This window comes from Asparagus officinalis, unplaced genomic scaffold (genome assembly GCF_001876935.1).
Source record: "Asparagus officinalis unplaced genomic scaffold, Aspof.V1 AsparagusV1_Un16, whole genome shotgun sequence".
Lineage (NCBI taxonomy): Eukaryota > Viridiplantae > Streptophyta > Magnoliopsida > Asparagales > Asparagaceae > Asparagus > Asparagus officinalis.
This window is the reverse complement of record NW_017972282.1, coordinates 314,992-337,414: the sequence shown is the minus strand read 5'-3', so window position 1 is coordinate 337,414 and position 22,423 is coordinate 314,992. Positions and strand designations below refer to the sequence as shown.

At 36.7% G+C, this 22,423-nt stretch overlaps 1 protein-coding gene across 1 annotated transcript; it reads left to right on the top strand.

The window, feature by feature from the left end:
• The first annotated feature begins 5,244 nt into the window (after nucleotides 1-5,244).
• LOC109827072 (protein TOO MANY MOUTHS-like) lies at nucleotides 5,245-7,031 on the top strand. Its single transcript, XM_020394036.1, has one exon. It carries the CDS (start codon nucleotides 5,260-5,262, stop codon nucleotides 6,835-6,837), a length of 1,578 nt encoding a protein of 525 aa, XP_020249625.1. The 5' UTR covers nucleotides 5,245-5,259; the 3' UTR covers nucleotides 6,838-7,031.
• The last annotated feature ends 15,392 nt before the right edge of the window (nucleotides 7,032-22,423 follow it).

The following is a 22,423-nucleotide window of genomic DNA, read 5'->3' as shown; positions in this document are numbered from 1 at the left end:
GGATTCGTCGCGGTCGACCGCACGTGGTGCTGCGGTCGACCGGAGTCGGGTTTTGGCCCAGTTTTGAATTTTAACCTGTTTTGTTCTGTTTCCTTCTTTATTGGTTAAACCCTTAAGTCTATAAAAGGGTTGGCTAGGGCATGATGTATTGAGACGAAAAATAGTGAATTTTTCTCCTGCGGCGGCTGTGGACGTAGTTTCTCACACTGAGAAGTGAACCACGTAAATCTTGTGTGTTTGAGATTGTTTGTTTTTCTCTCTTCTCTCCTAAATCTCTATTTCCAAATCGCATCAGGGGGGTTGTGCATCCCCAACAAGTGGTATCAGAGCGACCAGGTTCGGCGCGAGCGATTTGAGGTCAGAGACAATGGGATCTGAGAAGGAAACATCCAAGATTGAGAAGTTTGATGGAACAAACTTCGGGTTCTGGAAGATGCAGATGTAAGACTACCTCTATCAGAAGGATTTATACCTACCATTGGGAGAGAAGCCGACAGATATGAAGGATGCGGATTGGAAGCTATTGGATCGAAAGGCCCTTGGAGCGATCAGGTTGACCTTGTCTAAATCAGTAGCGTTCAACATCAAGAATCAGAATACGACGGCGGATCTCATGGCGGCATTGTCCAGTATGTATGAACAACCCTCTGCAGCGAATAAGGTACATGACTGAGGAAATAAGAAGACAAGAGGAAGGGATTTCTAATTCAGGGTCGGCGTTGAATCTTGAGGGCAGAGGAAGAAACAGAAACAGAAATAGAGGGAGTAGCCGAGGAAGATCTAACTCGAGGAACGGAAGGCCAAAGTCCAGGAACCGCAAGGGCAAGAAGGAAATAGACTGCTGGAATTGTGGCAAGTTTGGCCACTATGAGAATCAGTGCCGAGAACCCAAGAAGGACAAGGAGAACAAGACTGAAGCGAACGTGGCCTCAGGAGAATCAGATGATGCCCTAATCTGTTCGTTGGAGAGCAAAACTGAATCGTGGGTGCTGGATTCAGGAGCTTCGTTTCATGCTACCTCAAATAGAGATTTATTTGAGAACTACGTTTCAGGAAACCTAGGAAAGGTCTATCTTGGTGATGATCAGCCTTGTGATATTGTTGGCAAAGGAGTCGTGCAAATCAAGCTCAATGGGTCTACATGGAAGCTGAGTGATGTGAGACATGTTCCTAGCTTGAGGAAAAATCTGATTTCCATAGGACAATTGGCGAAAGAGGGATACGTATCAACCTTTGCATGTGATACATGGAAGGTTACAAAGGGATCCATGGTTATTGCCCGTGGTACGAAGACGGGATCTCTCTATATGACGATAGATGCACGAGGTTCCATTGCAGTGGCTGAAGGCAGTGAAGACCCAAATTTGTGGCACCAGAGGCTAGGTCACATGAGTAACAAAGGCCTAAAGGTTATGCAGTCGAACGGAAAGTTACCAGGTTTGAGATCAGCTGATATTGACCTATGTGAAAGCTGCATTCTAGGGAAACAAAAGAGAATAAGCTTCAAAAGGGTTGGCAGAACCCCTAAAGAAGAGAAGCTTGAGTTAGTTCACACAGATGTGTGGGGTCCAGCATCAGTACCATCCACCGGCGGAAGGTTATATTTCGTGACCTTTATAGATGATCACTCGAGGAAGACTTGGGTTTATTTCATGAAACACAAATCAGAAGTGTTTGAAGTCTTCAAGCGATGGAAGGCTATGGTTGAGAACGAGACCGGTTTGAAGATCAAGAAGCTTCGTTCTGACAACGGCGACGAGTATGAAGACTCAGAGTTCAAGAAGTTCTGTTATGACAGCGGTATTAGATTAGAGAGAACAGTGCCAGGTACACCCCAGCAGAATGGCGTAGCAGAACGCATGAACAGAACATTGACTGAGAGAGCCAGAAGTATGCGGTTACAAGCAGGTTTTCCAAAGCAATTCTGGGCAGAAGCAGTCAACACAGCTGCCTACTTGATCAACCGGGGACCATCAATGCCTTTGGAGCACAAAATACCTAAAGAAGTATGGAGTGGAAAGCAGGTAAATCTCTCTCACCTGAGAGTATTTGGATGTGTTTCATATGTACATCTGAGTGATCATGCTAGAAGCAAACTCGATCCTAAGTCCTTAAAATGTTTCTTTGTTGGCTATGGCGGCCATGAGTTTGGCTACAAGTTCTGGGATGAGCAGAACAAGAAAATTATCAGAAGCAGGGATGTTGTCTTTAACGAATCAGTCCTCTACAAAGACCGTGATGCAGTTCAGCCCACTAGCTCGATGCAGAGTGATCCTACATATTTCGAGTCAGATGATGCCTCAAGTGGAGCCAATCCCGAAGCTAGTTCTGATGAAGAAGAAGAGATGATGGATGAGACCACTTCAGAGGGGCAGATGAAGATGGAGAGACTGTTTCGCCCGTTAAAGAGTTGAGGCGGTCAGCTAGAGTCCCCAAGCCTAATCCAAAGTATCCATCACTACAGCCCAGAGCTCATCTCAACTACCTATTGTTGAGTGACGGTGGAGAGCCAGAAAGCTATGATGAGGCCCTTCGAGTGGATGATGCGAGCAAGTGGGAGCTCGCCATGAAAGATGAAATAAAATCCTTGAACACCAACAAGACATGGGAACTTGCGAAGCTACCAACGGGGAAAAAGGCCTTGAGCAATAAATGGGTGTACAGAATCAAAGAGGAACATGATGGTTCCAAGAGATACAAGGCCAGATTGGTGGTTAAAGGATTTCAACAGAGGGAAGGAGTTGATTACACAGATATCTTCTCTCCAGTAGTCAAACTGACTACCATCAGAACAGTCCTGAGTATTGTTGCAGCTGAAGATCTACATCTCGAGCAGCTAGATGTGAAGACAGCTTTCCTCCACGATGACCTAGAGGAAGAGATATATATGCAGCAGCCAGAGGGGTTTACTCAGAAGGGAAAAGAGAGGATGGTATGCAGATTGAAGAAGAGCTTGTACGGCCTAAAACAAGCTCCAAGGCAATGGTACAAAAAGTTCGATGGATTCATGCACAGGAACGGTTACTCCAGGTGCAATGCTGATCACTGTTGCTTTGTCAAGGAGTTTGACAACAGTTACATCATCCTGCTTTTATATGTCGACGACATGCTAGTAGCCGGTTCAGATATGACAGAGATCAAGAAACTGAAGAAGCAGCTGTCGAGTGAGTTCGACATGAAGTAGAGATAAACTCTTGGGCACACTGCGGCTATCTCAGGCCGAGTATATTCGACGGGTGCTTGAGAGATTTGGGATAAGTGGTGCTAAGGCCGTTAGCACACCGTTAGCTAGTCATTTCAGATTGACTAAGGAGCAGTGCCCCGAGACTGATGAAGAGAAGGAATACATGGCTAAGGTTCCATATGCTTCAGCCATTGGAAGCCTTATGTACGCCATGGTATGCACGAGACCTGACATTGCCCATGCAGTGGGAGCAGTGAGTAGATTTATGTCAGATCCAGGAGAGCAGCACTGGGAAGCAGTAAAGTGGATTCTGAGATACCTGCGAGGTACAATAGAAGATTGTTTATGCTTCAGAAGAGGCAAGTTAGTCCTGCAGGGTTTTGTTGATGCAGACTATGCTGGTGAGATAGACCAGAGAAGAAGCACTACAGGATATGTATTCACTTTGGGCTCTACAGCTATTAGCTGGGTTTCTCAGTTGCAGAAGATCGTTGCTTTATCAACGACAGAGGATGAATATGTTGCTGTGACAGAGGCGAGCAAGGAGATGATATGGTTGCAGGGTTTCTTGGAGGAGCTGGGACAGAAAAATGAGAAGAGTGTTCTACATTGTGATAGTCAGAGCGCAATTCATTTGGCAAAGAATCCCGCTTTTCATGCAAGGACCAAACACATACAGGTCCGCTACCACTTCATAAGATCAGCGTTGGACGAGGACATGTTGGAACTTGAGAAGATTCAAGGAAGCAAGAATCCAGCTGATATGCTTACCAAGGTTGTCACTACAGAGAAACTGAAGTTGTGTTCAACTTCAGTTGGCCTCAGCACTTGATGAAATGGAGGCCGTCGCCGCAGAGAGAGCTGAAAGAGATTGATAGTTAGTCTCCAAGTGGGAGATTGTTAGGATATGTGAAGCCTAACTATCAGACATGCCCGGTCGACCGCACATGGCGCTGCGGTCGACCGCCCAAAGTCCAAAGAGCTCGATCAGGAATAGGATTCGTCGCGGTCGACCGCACGTGGTGCTGTGGTCGACCGGAGTCGGGTTTTGGCCCAGTTTCGAATTTTAACCTGTTTTGTTATGTTTCCTTCTTTATTGGTTAAACCCTTAAGTCTATAAAAGGGTTGGCTAGGGCATGATGTATTGAGATGAAAAATAGTGAATTTTTCTCCTACGGCGGCCGTGGACGTAGTTTCTCACACTGAGAAGCGAACCACGTAAATCTTGTGTGTTTGAGATTGTTTGTTTTTCTCTCCTCTCCTAAATCTCTATTTCCAAATCGCATCAGGGGGGTTGTGCATCCCCAACAGTTGAATGCAAAGAGCAACATTCCTTAAATGCCGAGAGCGATGATAAAGAGTTTGACGATGCTCCGGAGATTGAAATTACAAACTAACTACTCTATCAAAACCCTAGAATAAATCTCTCTATTTCGCAAAGCATGAACCTTCCAAAATATGATATCTTTCTATCTTATATAGGCTTTGATAATAAAGGAAAGAGATATAAGAATCACAGTAGAAGTTGGAGATAAAAGGGGTAGACGAACGGTTGGGATTAAATCACTAAATGTGCCAATCAGCATCGTCACCATCGATGGTGGAGCACAACCATTGATGGTCCCATGCTCAGCATCGATGGTTACATTGTAGTCCATCAATGATTCAAATTCTGATTTCTAGAATTGATCAAATGTTCACTGTAGACCATCGATGGTATAGCTGACCATTGATGGGCCTCCGTCGATGGTGTTGAATCTAGTTTCTATTTTTCTCCCATTGTGCAATGTAATCCATCGATTGATTATTAACCATTGCCGGTTGCCTCGTGACCATCGACGGTATGAAGACTAAAATCAACATTCATGTTGATTTTTATATCGTTTCGCCTGGTATCTTTCGTATAGCTATTATGCCAGAAATATACCGTCTTAAACAATCATTCATAACAGATAAGAATTTACTATTACTTTAAGAGGTATCGTATGAACAGCGTTCTGCCAGAAACCTCTAGAGACAGGGGAGAACTTGTGTTTGCAAACAACACCCCACCATTTCCAACCTTTTCAATTTCGATGTCCCCTGACCCTACATCAACATGGTTCTCCATTTCAAAACTCCCTGCATCAAAACATGGAGACAAGGCAGGGCCCCATTCATACATCACTTCAATCAAATCAGCTCTCCTCTCTCTCTCAAAACCCCTCTCCCTTCTTCTTCTTCTTCCAGCCCCCCCACCCCACCAACTCCATGAGAAGAAGAGAGAGCAGCAGAAACCAGCTCCTAAAATGTCACTGCTCCTCACCTCGCTCTCCCTCCTCCTCTCCCTCCCCTTCATCCCCAGCTCTCTACAGTCCATGGTCATGGACCCCTCGGAGAGAGAAACCCTGTTCAAGGTAATGGAGTCCATGTCCTCTGACAGGGACTGGAGGTCCTCAAACCCTGAGCCCTGCAAGCCTGGCTCCTCGTGGCCTGGGCTCGAGTGCAAGCGTCTTGAAGACAACCACCTCCACGTCACCAGGCTCGACTTCGGCAGCTCCCCAAACCCCGGCTGCAAGAAAACCGCAGCCTTTCCCGCTCAAATCTTCAACCTGCCTCACCTCCAATCCCTCTTCTTCTTCAACTGCTTCAGGTTCACCAAGACCACCCTCTCCGCTCCCTCAAAGCCCTCCTCTGCTCTTCAGCAGCTGAGCCTGAAATCAAACCCCGCTCTTGTGGGCCCAATCCCACCTCAAATCTCTTTGCTGGCCTCTCTCCAGGTCCTCACTCTCTCTCAGAACAGGCTCTACGGCAAAATCCCCGAGTCCATCTCCTTGCTGGCCTCTCTCGTTCACTTGGACCTCAGCTACAACTCACTGGCTGGTCAAATTCCGGCAAAACTCAGTGAGCTCAAGAGCCTCGCAGGCCTTGATTTGAGCTACAACTCGCTCTCCGGGCCAATTCCACAATCAATCGGGAAAATGGGCCTCCTCCAGAAACTGGACCTGAGCTCCAACTCATTGACCGGTGCAATCCCGGAGAGCTTAGGCAATTTGAGCTTACTAAACTTTTTGGCTCTCAGCAACAACAAGCTTAGTGGGGTTTTCCCTAAAGGACTACCAAACCTCAGGAGCCTTCAGTACTTCCTAATGGACGACAATCCCATGTTCGTTCCTCTGCCATTTCAGCTAGGGAGGCTGGTGAAGCTCCAAGAGCTTAGGCTGGCTAATTCAGGCTACACCGGCCCGATACCGGGGAGCTTTGGTTGGTTGACGAACCTAACTACATTGTCTTTGGAGAACAACAGGCTTACTGGAGAGATACCAAGAGGGCTGAGTGAGCTTGGGAGGATGTATCATCTGAATCTGAGCAGGAATTTGCTCGGCGGAGTTGTTCCTTTTGGCTCTAGCTTTATAACGAGGCTCGGGAGAAACTTGGACCTGAGCGGGAACCCTGGGCTCTGTGTTGACGGGTCTCAGAGACTTGAAGGGGTTAAGGTTGGTGTTGGTGTTTGCGGAGCTAACAACGCGAGTGGTCCTTCAGCGCACCAGACTTCTTCGGCTAGTTCCTCTTCGAGTGGAGCTGCAGCATTATCCCTCCACCGTAATTTCTACCGTTTGTTGTTAATCTTTTGGCTGCGGTTCCCTATTTTATCATCGTCTCTGTTTATGTAATTCTTTATTGTAGTAGATCGAATTCTCTCCTCCTCTCCTCGAGTTGCAGCTTTTTAACAAATCAGGGTAGCTGTATGTTTTCATCGATCTGGATTTGGTTTGAACTTGATATGGGATTTTGTGGGGGATCGACGTTGTTTGATGAGGGATTTGTTTGCTAAATTGAGAGGATGATATTGGAGTTTTTTGCTTCATGAGATTGATCGAGACTGGATGGGACTCTGACTTTGGCCGGAGTTTGCTTGCTCGTCTATTTTTGGACCAGTGATAAAATGCTCATGTCACTATGTGAGTAGGTGGTTTCTCGTCAGTTGTCCTTTCATTGACATGACACGTTTTATCTTGGGTTTCATCTCAAAATTTCCAAAGGAGGGTGTGTGATTTTGGTTATAAAGTACAAACATGAATGTGTTGGATCACTAACCAACAATTAATGAACAATGTCCCAGATTAGCTCATCATTGTTGGTTGAAAAGATGGTAGAAATATTTAATTCAATATGTTCATCCTTGGGAAATTAGCAATATATTTTATTAACTCTTAACTATCAACTTGATTTGTGTTCTTATTTCGATAATAAAAAATATATATTAAGTGGGGGCATAGCGATTATAATGCCTATTTTTTAGCTGGAGCCAAAATTCCGGTGTCTAAACCTCACGCGACTTGTCACATGATTCTGATATAACTTCTTACATGACAAGCAATGGGCTCATTCATTAATTTAAGTTAAAAATGAAGATTATTTTCCTTCTTAAATTAGGGTTCAAAATGGCTTGGATTAAATAGGGTGTTGTTTTTCCTTCTATGTTTAGATTTGGATCATGGCAATTGAAACTGGGGATCAAATTGTATATTTTTCTTCCTTCTAAGATTAAAATTGAGGGTGGTTCATTCAAATTAGGGCTCAAAAGGGTGCGGATCAAAGTGATTTTTCTCTTTTTAAATTAGGGCTCAAATGAGAGAATAGCAAATTGAGTGTTTTTCTTCCTTCTAGGGTTAAAATTGTATGTGGTCCGTTGAAATTAGGAATTAAATTGGGTGTTCTTCTTCCCTTAGAATTAACAATTAAGTGTGGTCCAGACAAATTAGGGAAAAAAATAGATGGGGATCAAAGAGTTCTTCCCCCTTTCAATCGGGGATCAAAAGGGACTCACTCAGTTAAGATCCTGCTTAACCTAAGCCACATAAACACAATTTAGCTATGTAAGAGAGACATTACTTGTCGCGTGAGATCATCTCATCAACAGTTTGGATCTGACCAAAATATAGGTCTTATTGTCTCTGTGTCACGTTTATATATGTTATCATCACTGAAGTAATAATATGTATAAAGTTGGTACTTATGGTCGACAGTTCTAGAAAATACTTGGTGTACAAGAAAGCATATCAGCATATTATGGTGTATTCCTTGTTTTTATGATGAATTTCTTTGGTGTATATATGTTAAATTCTGAGAATTACCGAGTCTAATGAACTCCTGAGAGCCAGTCATGTGTCATAATTAGCTGGCCAAGTCGTATAATCTGAAAGCCTAACCCAGATGAGAGCACCGTCGATTTCTTTGATAGCCCGAGTCCAAGACGAATGATGTCCTCAAGCCAGGACCTGCTAAAGGAATCTAAGTCCAAGACAAAAGACGTCATCTACGCGAACTTCTTGAACAATGATGACCTATTAGCTTTGTCGCCCAGTCGCCATCGCATTTAATGCATGGCTAGAATCATTTTGACTCCTCAGGAAGAAGTCATAAAGACTCATCGGACGATGTCAGCACTTCTGCCATTTGGTCATTATCGCATTAAACACAAAGGTGATTCATTCAACCGACTATTGATCATTACATTTCGTTATAGTTTTATATCCTTCTTATCTATTTTATTGAATAAATATATCTGATAATATTGGTTATTTTGTGAATTTCTAGGAAATAAGAGATTTATTAAATAAGACCTCAAATGAAGCCCAAAACACCTCTTCTTAAAAGCATACTAAAAGCCTAGAGGAAGCCCACCAAGTCAAAAGCCCATAATGAAATTAAGTCAATAAGTCAAAAAAAAAAAAAAATCTATTGCGGACTAATTGATTCACTTATCGATTAGCTAATCAATGAGCTATTAGATTAGATTGTAATAGAAATGTATCAATAATTGATTTTGATTTCTTGGAGTTCAAAAGTAATCCAAGGGGTTGTGGTTGATTGATGTAGGCTATAAATAAGGATAGAGAATGAGGGTTAGGGAGATGTGAAAACTTTTATGAAATCCTTTTTGGGGAGGATGATCATTCTTAATTGAGAAGGTCTTCCAAAATTATAAACTTACTTTATAATAAATAAATAAAATTATTCTTTTTAAATTTTGTTCTTCTTCTTTTTTGATGAAGAAGATGAGATTTGCTTCACAAAAGCTAACACTTGCAATGTAAATTTTTATTTTCCTCTTTTACCTTTTGTTTTAGAGTTGCATGCTTTAGAATTTTATTTCATAATTAGTAGTTTAGATGTATTGCTTTGTAGTATAGATTTTCTTTATGCTTTATAGTGTAGATTTATTTCCTTACTATTTTATGTTTTACAGTGTAGATTTTCTATTTCTCTCTTTTATTGCTTTATAGTTTAGATTTATTTTATTATTCCTTTTTTATGTTTTATAGTTTAAATTATAATTTCTTGCTTTTCATTTCTAGTATGAGTAGTGATGCGGCATAATTATGTACCAAAATTGCAAGTGTACAATTGATCAAGTTATAGTATAAAAATATCGATCCTACGAGGAAGGTGATTTTAAAAGATTATTAGAATTGGTTCTTATATTTTGTGCGTGACAAAAATAGGATTAAAGAATAAATGTGATTGTTGTGAATATATGCAAGAGATAATAAATTGAATTTTAGAGGAGAGAAGAAAGAATCAAAGAATAAATGAAATCACAAGGCAAGAAAGAAGAATGAATAAAATCAAGAATGAAAAGAAAATTCAAGAAAGTTAAGATGGAGGATTCAATTAAGATATGAGAAATCTAGAATTTAATCCACTAGCTAATCTCAATTACAAAATACAAACTATTTTTTTATCATATTTTAACATAGATTTATTAAGCATAGACTATCAAACCATTTAAGGAAAGTAAAACCTATCAAATTATCATCTAAGTCAAAATTACTATTCATGATAAGAATAACAACAAGATAGTAATCCTAGATAAGAATAACAACAAGATAGTAATCCTAGAATTCATAAGCATAACCTATCAAACCATTTAAGATAAATATAGATTAATCCTAGAATTCATAAGCATAACCTATCAAACCATTTAAGATAAATATAGATTATCAAATTCTTCTTCTAAAAATTAGTTTTCTAGTTGATTATCCTAAACATGAATATTTTAAGTGAAAGAGAATAATTCATACAAAATAAAGGAAATTAGACTAGTTTCATACAATTCTAAGATTTCTACATGAATTAATTTCACATCTTAAGAAATAAAAGCAAGAAGAAAAATAACTAATTACAAAAAGAAAAAGAAAAGAAAAATCTAAACTATGAACAAGAAATAAATCTAACTACAAAGAATTAAAATCTAACTACAAAATAAATTGCAAAAATTAAATGCAAGAAAATAAATCTACTCTACAAATTAAAGTGCAAAAAGAAATAAAAAGACAAAAAAATAAATCTACACTACAAGCATGGATGTAAATCTAACTAATAAGCAATAATAAAGAAATTACTAAAAAAAAATAAAAGAGAAAAATAAAAGAAAAGCAAACCTTTAAACTTTTCTTCATCTCCATCATCATCATCCAACAAAGAGAAGAAGATTTAAAGTGGAGATTTTTTTTATTAATTGTAACAAAAGTTACAACTTTGGATGGTCTCCTCAATTAAGAGTTACCTTCCTTTTCAAATGGACTTACAAAATTTTTTACACCTCTAACCTCTCACTCTCTACCCTTATTTATAGTAAATATCAGTGAATGAGAGCCATTGGATTTAAATCTTATCCAAAAATAAAAAAATTTAGCCTTTGATTCGTAACAAACTGTACATCAGTATCGATACAAGCATCGATAGGGGTATCGATACCAGCATCGATACGGGTATCGATGCCGGCATCGATACCCAGTCCTCTCCTGTTGCTGATCCGAGCTTTTCTCTTGTTCTTGGACTTGGGCTTTTGGGCTTTGCCCTTTCTTCTTCTTTTTAGCTTTGGGCTTTTGGATAATTTGGCAATTGATTTTCCAATGGGCTTCTTTGCTTCATTTCTTTATTTATTCAAGGGGTGTTTGTTGAGAGATGAGAGTTTAAGATTTATTCTTCATTAACCTGCATTTAAAGATAAAAACAATTATTAGAGGCATATTTATTCATATAAAATAGATAATGAAGGTATAAAATTATAATAAAATATGATTATCAAATACCCCAATACCTAAACTTTTGCTAGTCCTCTAGCAAAGAAAAAAAAAAATCCTAACTTACTTTTGTAGGAATCGCGGTTGTATTTAGTGCATACAATAAGCCTTTAAACCCCTAGATTATCCTAGTGGACGAGTTGTAGTCTCGTGAGGATTTGCAGTAAATATACCCACAAAATTTGGTCAACTTGCCAAGTTAAATAAGTCAGTAAATAACAAATTTTCCTTGATATATTTAGACATTCTAATTGAAGCTAGTTAATAATCAAGAAAACGTTTTTATATGTAACTCTAATGTAAATCCTTTAGAAAATCTTTTTCATTATAGCAATACAAAACCAAGTCAAATCTTAGAGATTTAATTTAAAAGTTTTGAAAATAACATGCTAACTCTTTGTTTTAAATAACTTTCAAGTCCCTTGATCAAAAATTATTTTTCAAGACCATATATACAAAACAACAATATATATAAAAAAATGGTTAGTGTTATATATATATTCTTCACTCTCTAATTCTTGGTGATTGTTTTCTATTTTAACGGGCTTTTTAAGTGACCATTTAACGAGTTTTGGGCCAATGAATCCCAACCTAATTGGGCTTAGGTCATTAAGTATAGAGATACTCCTTGGACTTAATTACTCAGTCAACTTAGGCTTTAGAAGATAGAATCACCTTGAATTTAAGAATTTTTTTGTGCCCATTTTTCGCACTCTTCTTTTATAAGGTTAGTTTTTTTTAAATATATATATGTGTGTAAGTATATATAGTCTGAAGAAAAATATGTAAATCAAGATAACTTGGAAAAAAAATATTTTCAACTCTAAGTTAAGCATGCAAAAATTTTATTATTTTTAATTAAAAGTCTAAGGTAAGACTTAAGTAAAGTATACTAGTTTGAAAAATTATTTCTTAAGAATTTTATTTGGAGTTATCATAAAAGGTGAACTTGAGTATATGACTAACTAGGAATTAGAAAATTTAAAATCTATCAATTAGATCAATTATTACTTAACTCTATTAATTTGGCAAGTAACAATATTTTTATAATTTTTTTAAAACAAAAATTATGTCAAAAATGCAACAAAAGGATAAAATAAAGAGGAAAATATGTACTTCCCACCCACACCTAAATTTTGCATTGTCCTCAATGCAAATTCACTGATGCACAAAGTAAAGCAGATAAGAATTGAATGCAAATTCACTGATGCACAAAGTAAAGCAGATAAGAATTGAAGAACTTACATTTGTTCGGTCGACAGTGATGATAAGGATCTGCAATTACTGTTAGTATGAGGATGAAGAAACCAAATAAGTGAGAAAAATTGTAATTTTTTTCATTTTTTATTATTTTTTATTTTATTATTATTATTTTCTTTACAGATAATGAGGTTCATGAAGAACCAACATCTCTTCCTCTCCGAGCGTAGAAAATTCTAAAAATGGTTTTAGACGTTGACCATTTATTTTAAAAATATTACCATTTTTAGGATTTTCTATCTCGACAGCCCCATGCGAAAAAACTTATTTGACAAAAAATGGACCTGTCCATCTTGATCTCAATTTTCTAGAAAAAAAAATGCAATTTTGAATTGTACAATAAAATTTCTGTCCTTGAGAGAAATTTTTTCGTAAAATTGATTTGTCATGAAAAATCTTGGTTTTTTCTTTGTAAATTTTTGAGTTTATGTATGCATCATTTCGAATTTCTTCCAACTCATTTATTTGGAACAATCTGTTCTTACCTGCCGAGTCTGAGTTAAAATTTAACTGTTTTATTGTCCACATTGCTCGATGCTCCAACTCCACTGGTAGGTGGTAAGCTTTTCCAAACACTACTCTATATGGTGACATCCCCAAATTGGCCTTGAAAGCTATTCTATATGCCCATAGAGCATCACATAATTTTACAGACCAGTCTTTTCTGTTACGATTAACTGTTTTTTCTAAGATTTGTTTGATCTGCCTGTTTGTGACCTCTACTTGTCCACTGATTTGGGGGTGATAAGGAGTTGACAATTTGTGTGTGATTGAATATTTCCTCATCAAAGCCTCAAAAGAACGGTTACAGAAATATGTACCGTTGTCACTTATGATCGCTCAGGGTACTCCAAACCGTGCAAAAATGTTCTCTTTCAAAAACTTGACAACGACCTTATTGTCATTAGTTTTGCAAGCTACCGCCTCAACCCATTTTGACATGTATTCAACGGCTACTAGAATATAAACATTTCCAAAGGAATTTGAAAATGGTCTCATGAAATCGATACCCCACAGATCAAAAAGTTCAACAGATAAGATGGGTTGTAAGGGCATCATATTTCTCCTAGTGACCTTCCCTAAAAGCTAACAGCGGTTATAAGTTTTACAAAACTCATATGAATCCTTAAAAAGAGTGGGCCAGTATAGCCCAGATTGGAGAATTTTTTCAGCTATTTTTCTTAGGCCAAAGTGGCCCCCACATGCTTGCTCATGACAAAAGGATAGAACACTCCTAGTTTCTTCAGTGGGAACACACCTTCTAAAGATCTGATCAGGATATTATTTGAACAGATATGGATCATCCCAGTAAAAGTATTTTACTTGGGAGAGAAAACGGGATCTATCCTGTTTGGACCAATGAGATGGGATCTGGTTCATGACTATGTAGTTCATAATGTCGGTGAACCATGGAACAGATTGGATTTCTAGGAGTTATTCATCTGGAAAATGTTCGTTGATCGGGACGGTTGATGTTGGTGCATTTGGGAGTCGAGAGAGGTGATCTGCTACGGGGTTCTCTGTTCCCCTTCTGTCAAGAATTTGGATGTCAAACTCTTAAAGTAGGAGAATCCATCTAATGAGCCGTGCTTTAGCATCCTTTTTGGTCAAAAGATACTTTAGTGCGGCATGATCTGTGAAAACTTTGGTTAAGGAACCGATGAGGTAGGACCTGAATTTTTCTAAGTCAAAGACTACAGCTAAAAACTCTTTTTCTGTGACAGAGTAATTTTGCTAGGCATCATTCAGAGTCCTATTGGCGTAGTAGATCACATGCGGTTTTCCATCAAACCGTTGTCCTAAAACAGCACTAATCGCAGAATCAGATGCATCACACATCAGTTCGAAGGGTAAGGTCCAGTCCGGTGCGTGAATGATAGGAGCTGTGGTTAGCTCCTTTTTCAGATATTCAAAAGCTTTGAGGCAGTCGGAAGAGAAGACAAATGATGTATCCTTGGCTAAGAGATTGGTCAAGGGTATAGCAATTTTATTAAAATCCTTGATGAAACATCAGTACAAACCAGCATGACCAAGAAACGATCTGACATCTTTGACTGTTTTGGGAGGAGGGATATTGGAAATGAGATCTACCTTAGCTTTGTCCACTTCAATTCCCCTATTGGAAACTACATGTCCTAAGACAATACCTTGTTTGACCATGAAATGATATTTCTCCCAATTGAGAGTCAGATTTTTCTCCCTATATCGTTCTAGGACCAGTTTTAAGATGATGCAAACATTGGGAGAATGTGTCACCAAAAATAGAAAAGTCGTCCATGAAAATTTTGAGAAATCGTTCTACCATGTCGGAAAAAATACTGATCATGCAACGTTGGAATGTGACCGGTGCGTTGCATAGGCCAAAAGACATGCGTCGGTATGCGAATGTTCCATACGAGCAAGTGAATGTGGTTTTCTCCTGATCTTCGGGAGCAATAGGGATTTGATTATAACCTGAATATCCATCCAGGAAATAATAGAACTCATGTCCTGCTAAACGCTCTAACATTTGGTTAATGAATAGAAGAGGGAAGTGATCTTTCCGAGTGCCTAAGTTGAGTTTTTGATAGTCAATGCAAACTCGTCATCCAGTTTGGATCCGAGTGGGAATCAGCTCATTAGACTTATTTTGGATCACGGTGATCCCAGATTTTTTTGGAACAACTTGGACCGGACTCACCCATGAAATATCAGAAATGGGATAAATGATCCCATGATCGAGACATTTTAGAATGTCTTTCCTAACAGCTTCTTTCATCACTGGGTTTAACCGACGTTGAGGATCTCTAGTAGGTTTGGCATCATCTATCAAATGGATTCGGTGTTGAACAATGGTTGGACTAATCCCTTTGATATCAGCTATGGTCCATCCAATGGCTTTCCTATTCTCTCTTAAAACATCTAAGAGAGCTTCCTTTTGACTGATAGTTAAGTCAGAAGAAATAATGACTGGTAAAGACTCGTTCTCCCCTAAGTAGGCATACTCTAGATTTTCAAGTAGAGGTTTGAGCTCTAACTTAGGGGGTTCCTCCACAGTGTTGGCCTTCTTGTTTTGATGATATTTAACAAACAATTTATTACTAATGTTGTTTGTCTAGTGTTTGTGCATTCCTATGTTTTGTAGACAAACAACGTTGTTGGAGGATGGATGGAATAGAGCTTTAACGATCATATCCAAAGGAGGTTGGCGGAATGTCGGTGAAGCCTTGCAATTCAAAGTTAAAGATCAAGTTCAAGCTTCATCCGCGAGATTACCAAGTAGAGCTTATTGAAGACCAATCAAGCTTGGGTAATTTAGTTTAGGATTTATATTATGTGTGTTATATACTCTAAGCTCAATTATCTATACACACACATTTATTGGTTTCTTCGTATATATATATATAGTCATATATATATATATATAAGTTTTGGTTTCTATGCATATATATAGTTATATATATACATACATATGTTTTGAGTTTTTATGGTTATATATATGAAATTCTATATTTCATATTTTCTATTATGTTTTTGAAAACATTGCATAGAATATGCAATTTTGTGAAAATATTGTATTCTTAGTTTATAGACTTCAATATCAGTTTATACATGTTTTACTAAGTCTACAAAAACATTTCACAAAGTTTCAAAAGTTGGTTTATGTCAAAACATCAAAATTCAAGTATCTCATATTTTCATGTTTTGGACTAGTTTGTAAAATGATGATATTTTTCATTTGGGAAGTCCTTTTTCGAAACCAGTCGTTGTAGCATGTTTATTATCATGTCTACAATCATTCCCCAAAGTTTTACATTTTTTGGAATTTATTTGATATTTTTAAACAGTGTTTTAAAATCAGCTTTGTTTTTCTGGGATGTCAGTTTTCGGTCGCGGTCGACCGGATTTTCGGATCGGTCGACCGAATCATTTTTTCGGTCGACCGAATCGTTGTCAGGTCTCCCAACGGCTATTTTTCTAGCCGTTGCAGAACTTCTGTTTTGGGCCTTTTGGTCATTTTGTTTTGGATTTTTGGCTGAATTCTTGGGAGGCTATATATACCTCTATTGCATTCAATTCTAAGGTTAAGAGAATGTTTTAAGAAGTTTTAAACAAGGTTTTAAACAAGGGTTTAAGCTTGTTTTTGTTTGATTTAAGTTTGTTTTGGTTTGCTGTTACAAAGAGGAGTTTACAATATCCTTCCAACATTTCATCATCCTCTCTTTGTGTTTATAGAGAAGTTTCTTAACTCCTATTCTAGCATTTTTACTATTGAGATTTCATATTCAATCTTTTATTGCTAGTTCTTATTGAGTTAAGTTTTATTGAATCTCATTGTTACACACACCCCACTTGAGCTTATTGTATTCTGCATACATAGTATAATTAGGGTTGTGAGAGTTTGTAAATTGAGTGTGAGCTTTTTATTGTGTTCTCATCTGTATTAAGAAAAGAAATCAATTTTTGTTACATTGTGAGTGTTGTAGAGTTTTCGGTTAGCTAGAAAACCGTACTGTGAGGTGGAGGTGTAGCCAACATTGTGAGAGTGTGAGTGGAGATTCTCCTCGAGGTGAGGAGCGGAGACGTAGGCGAGGGGACTGGAACTCCGTGAGAGAAATTATGAGGTGTAAACTTTGTTCGGGGTGAGCCGTAGAAAACCCGGTTGTGATAGGTGGATTTCCCCCGGGAGTGGGCTGAGCGGAGACGTAGGATCGTTCATCGAAGGTCCGAACTCCGTGATCATCTTTGTGTGTTTGTGATTGTTTGGCGTCTCACTTTGTGCTTATTATGCATATCCATTCTTGTCGCCATTTCGATCTATTGTTCACATTGTCCCTATCCTTGTTTCATCTTGTTTATGTTTATATCACCCTTAGTTTATATATCCTTACATATATATATCTTATCATCATATGACGGATTATATCACTTTGTATATATTGCTATTCTTGCTTATAACTCTTGTATATCTATCTTCGCAAGAATACACTTGTTAATGTAATTTTTAATTGGCATTTAATCGGATTAGATTAAGCATAAGACCCTAATCACCCCCCCTCTAGGGTCTAACAATTTGGTATCAGAGCTTGGTGCTCTTTGATTTAAGGTCTAATCACCTTGAGTTAAAGATCCAAGTTATCTTTTTTGTGCTAATCTTGTTTTTTGATTGCATTTGTCTTGCTTGCACACCATATATTGTATCATGAACATGAATTATGCACCTTTGTTAGCGTCTATGAATCACAATGTTGCTCCTAAATCTCAAAAATTAACTTCCCCTATGCACAATGGGTCCTTCTAGATTTAAACCCCTTCCTTTGTGCAATCTAAAAATATTGATCTATGATGGGGATTAATTGATAATGCTTACTATTGTACCCCACTTATGGAGAAATCCAAGTGGAGTAAAAAATGAGCAAAAGGATGTGTTTCGCATGAACAGATTCGTGTTAGAAATATATGGATAATGCACTTGATTCCTTCTATTTCTAACAAGCTTGTTTCATTTGATGTACTTACAACTTTATGGACGAATTTTATAGAAGCACATCAAGAGAGACTTGGAGGCCATCCGACAAGCTTTGGAGGATCTCCGCTTCAAGTTCATATGGAAGCATTATGCACACTGTGCACTAGTGATAGCCTATGAGGTTTGCCGAGTTCGAACCCTCAGATAATGAGTTATCTAGTGGATGAACTTTTTTTTGTGCATCTAAGAAATTATTGACATGGCCTACAACAAATTGCATAAAGATTTTAATGATTTAAAATGGCAAGCAATGATAATTTAGATCCGATCATGGAGTCTTTAACTTCTAAGTTTGATACGTATTTCTAATAAAAATATGATCTTAAGAAAACAATAAAAAATTAAAACATTGGATTCATGAATTCTTTGCTTTCAAACTTTGCCCAAGTTTAATCATGAAAAAGATAATATGCCCATATTAGAAGTAAGTAAAACACATACAAAATAATAACTGCTTCTTTTATAAACAACTATCTATGTTCTAACTTCTAAAAATGAATCATGTTGCCTAAAAATGAAGATTTGAATCTTATAAAAAATAGTATTTCATCTTTTTAGATTCAACTTTGAAAATATGCATTAATAACCATAAAGAACGCTTATGGACCATGTGTGGCCAAGACTAAATCAAAATCATCCCACTCCATTATGCACACATGTAATAGCAAACTTAATAAATGTTCTATTTGCGGCCGTCAAGGTCATTTAGCTAAGTTTTTTTATATGCACACAAACATAAGAATTCTAATGTTCCTTGTGGCATCTCCATATAGCTTCTTCATCCTTGTACACCTTACACATTCACGATGCTCATTCTCACAAAGTTCCATTCATAAGCTGCTAGTGTGTTCAAAGTGTGGATTATTGTGGTTCGTTTTGGTCATTTGGCCAAATATTGCTTTGATTTGAAAAGAAAATCTCATTTGACAAATGCTTCCAATAGACCACATGTTTCTAATAGTGATGTTTGTGGTAAGTTTGGACATTGCTAAATTTTGTTTTGATTAGCAAAAAGCTTCGCTAAATTGGCAATAATGTTCCCAAAATAGACCATCTGTTTAAGAAAATGTTTCATGATTGGCAAAAAATAATTTTAAACAGAAAATCTTTGTTTGCAAATGATTCCCAGGAGCACGAGCTAAATGGTCCACTAAAAACAAATGGATTACTTTCATTGCAGCAAATTGCAATCGGAGGGTCATGTTGAATGAATATTTGTTTGACCGAGAGTTAGTGCCACCATACTGTAGGGCCTAATGAGGGTTCATAACCCTAAGGTTTTGAGCTTTAATGATAAAGGGCGGTCATGTCCCTAAATCTTTTGGTTAACCCAAGAAGTTCTTGGTACCAAAATCGCAAATTTAATTTTTTAAAACGCAAGATTTTTAGTGTTTGCTTCATTCTTACTTTTCTGGGTTTTGAAAATATTGTCTTAAATCTTTTTGTTGATGAAAACAAATTTTTATTTGATCAAGGATCTTTTTTTGTATTCAATGATTATTGATCTTAGTTTTGATTGAAGAGGTGTGTATTTATATAACCCGTCCGGGTTATTCCGTGCTTATGGTTCCCAAATCAAGTTACCGAAGCTAAGGAAATGATTATATGGGTTGGAACAAGCTCAGAGCTTGATAATATTGTTGCCTCCTCATTCAAAATTGTTGTTTGATTTGTTGCTTTTTGAATTCATTATAATTCAGTTATAGGATGATATTTATGTGTTTGTGCTAATGGATCATCGTATTCGTCTGCTTTATAATGTATTCATATGAGTGGTTTGAATCAAGTCTATGTCAAAGAATTTTTCCTTATATGATCAAACCTTGTGTTTTTGAATATAAATTTGATTTATGATTTCTTTTGTTGAATTGTTTTTCATTTGAAAACTTTTTGCATGATTCTCATGTTCCTCTTCTTTTGATTTCATAAATCTATCTTTTATATGGTTTTTATATTTTTTGTTGTTAATGAGAACACTATTTTTATATTGACATATTTACTATGTGTTTCCTCATTATGCTTCCATGTTATGTGAGTAAATTTTTTTTAGCAATATTCATGTATGCTTGCTCACATATAGTTTTGCCAGTGATCTTCATCGCATATATTAGCTAATATGACTTTTTTGATAGGGGGAGCAATCCCTATACTTGTTTGATACTCACCTATGCTTATTAATAGGGGAGCTTCGCTCTCTTAATCCTTTTGTCCCCTTTTTGATGTTGTCAAAGGGGAGAAATATTGTGAGTATACGTATACATTTATATGCATGTGTATTATCTTAATATATGTTCAATTTCCTTCATGCATATACTTCGTTTGTAAATTGTTTGTAATCATCAAAAAGGGGGAGATTGTTGGCCTTCTTGTTTGATGATGTTTAACAAACAATTTATTACTAATGTTGTTTGTTAGTGTTTGTGCATTCCTATGTTTTGTAGACAAACAACGTTGTTGGAGGATGGAATGGATAATAGCTTCAACGATCATATCCAACAGGAGGTTGGGGAATGTCGGTGAACGCCTTGGCAATTCAAAGTTAAAGATCAAGTTCAAAGCTTCATCCGCGAGATTTACTTCATCCGCGAGATTACCAAGTAGAGCTTATTGAAGACCAATCAAGCTTGGGTAATTTATGTCCAAGTGAAAGGTGAATTTTAATTATGGTCAACAAAAATAATTTTTTTAAAATCCTAATTATCTCTAATTGTAAAGCTAACTAAAAAGGATGGAATTGAAAATGCTAGAAAGAAGACTTACCCGAAAGCAATTCTCCAAGTTCTTGATCTTTAATCCAAGATTTTCAAGCTCCAAGCGGTTCCTTCACAAGAAAACACACAAGTTAAAGAACCAAAATAATAAAATTCTATATTAGCACCTTCCTCGGCAATGATGCCAAAAACTTAATGCGGCATAATTATGTACCAAAATTACAAGTGCACAATTGATCAAGTTATAGTATAAAAATATCGATCCCAAGAGGAAGATGATTTTAAGAGATTATTAGAATTGGTTCTTATATTTTGTGCGTGATAAAAATAGGATTAAAGAATAAATGTGATTGTGATGAGTGATTGTTGTGAATATATGCAAGAGATAATAAATTGAATTTTAGAGGAGAGAAGGAAGAATTAAAGAATAAATGAAATCACAAGAGGAGAGAAGAAAGAATCAAAGAATAAATAAAATCACAAGGCAAGAAAGAAGAATGAATAAAATCAAGAATGAAAAGAAAATTCAAGAAAGTCAAGATGGAGGATTCAATTAAGATATGAGAAATCTAGAATTTAATCCACTAGCTAATCTCAATTATAAAATACAAACTATTCTCTATTTATCATATTTTAACTTAGATTTATTAAGCATAGAATATACAACCATTTAAGAAAAGTATAACCTATCAAATTATCATCTAAGTCAAAATTACTATTCATGATAAGAATAACAACAAGATAGTAATGCTAGAATTCATAAGCATAACCTATCAAACGATTTAAGATAAGTATAGATTATCAAATTCTTCTTCTACCAATTAGTTTTCTAGTTGATTATCCTAAACATGAATATTTTAAGTGAAAGAGAATAATTCATACAAAATAAAGGAAATTAGACTAGTTTCTATCCTAAACATGAATATTTTAAGTGAAAGAGAATAATTCATACAAAATAAAGGAAATTAGACTAGTTTCGTACAATTCTAAGATTCCTACAAGAATTAATTTCACATCTTAAGAAATAAAAGAAAGAAGAAAAATAACTAAATACAAAAAGAAAAAGAAAAGAAAAATCTAAACTATGAACAAGAAATAAATCTAACTACAAAGAATTAAAATCTAACTATAAAATAAATTATAAAAATTAAATGCAAGAAAATAAATCTACTCTACAAATTAAAGTGCAAAAAGAAATAAAAAGACAAGAAAATAAATCTACACTACAAGCATGAATGTAAATCTAACTAATAAGCAATAATAAAGAAATTACTAAAAAAAATAAAAGAGAAAAATAAAAGAAAAGAAAACCTTCAAACTCTTCTTCATCTCCATCATCATCATCCAACAAAGAGAAGAAGATTTAAAGTGGAGAAATTTTTTTTTATTAATTGTAACAAAAGTTACAAATTTGGATGACCTTCTCAATTAAGAGTTACCTTCCTCTCAAAATGGAGTTACAAATCTTTTTACACCTCTAACCCCTCACTCTCTACCCCTATTTATACTAAACATCAGTGAATGAGAACCATTGGATTGAAATCTTATCCAAAAACAATAAATTTTAGCCTTTGATTCGTAACAAACTGTACGTCAGTATCGATACCAACATTGATACGGGTATCGATGCTGGCATCGATATGGGCATCGATGCTGTTGCTGAGCATCGATACGGGTATCGATGCCG

Excerpts from the sequence above, each read along its gene's own strand:
- LOC109827072 (XM_020394036.1), top strand. The coding sequence starts at position 5,260 with ATGTCCCCTGACCCTACATCAACATGGTTCTCCATTTCAAAACTCCCT.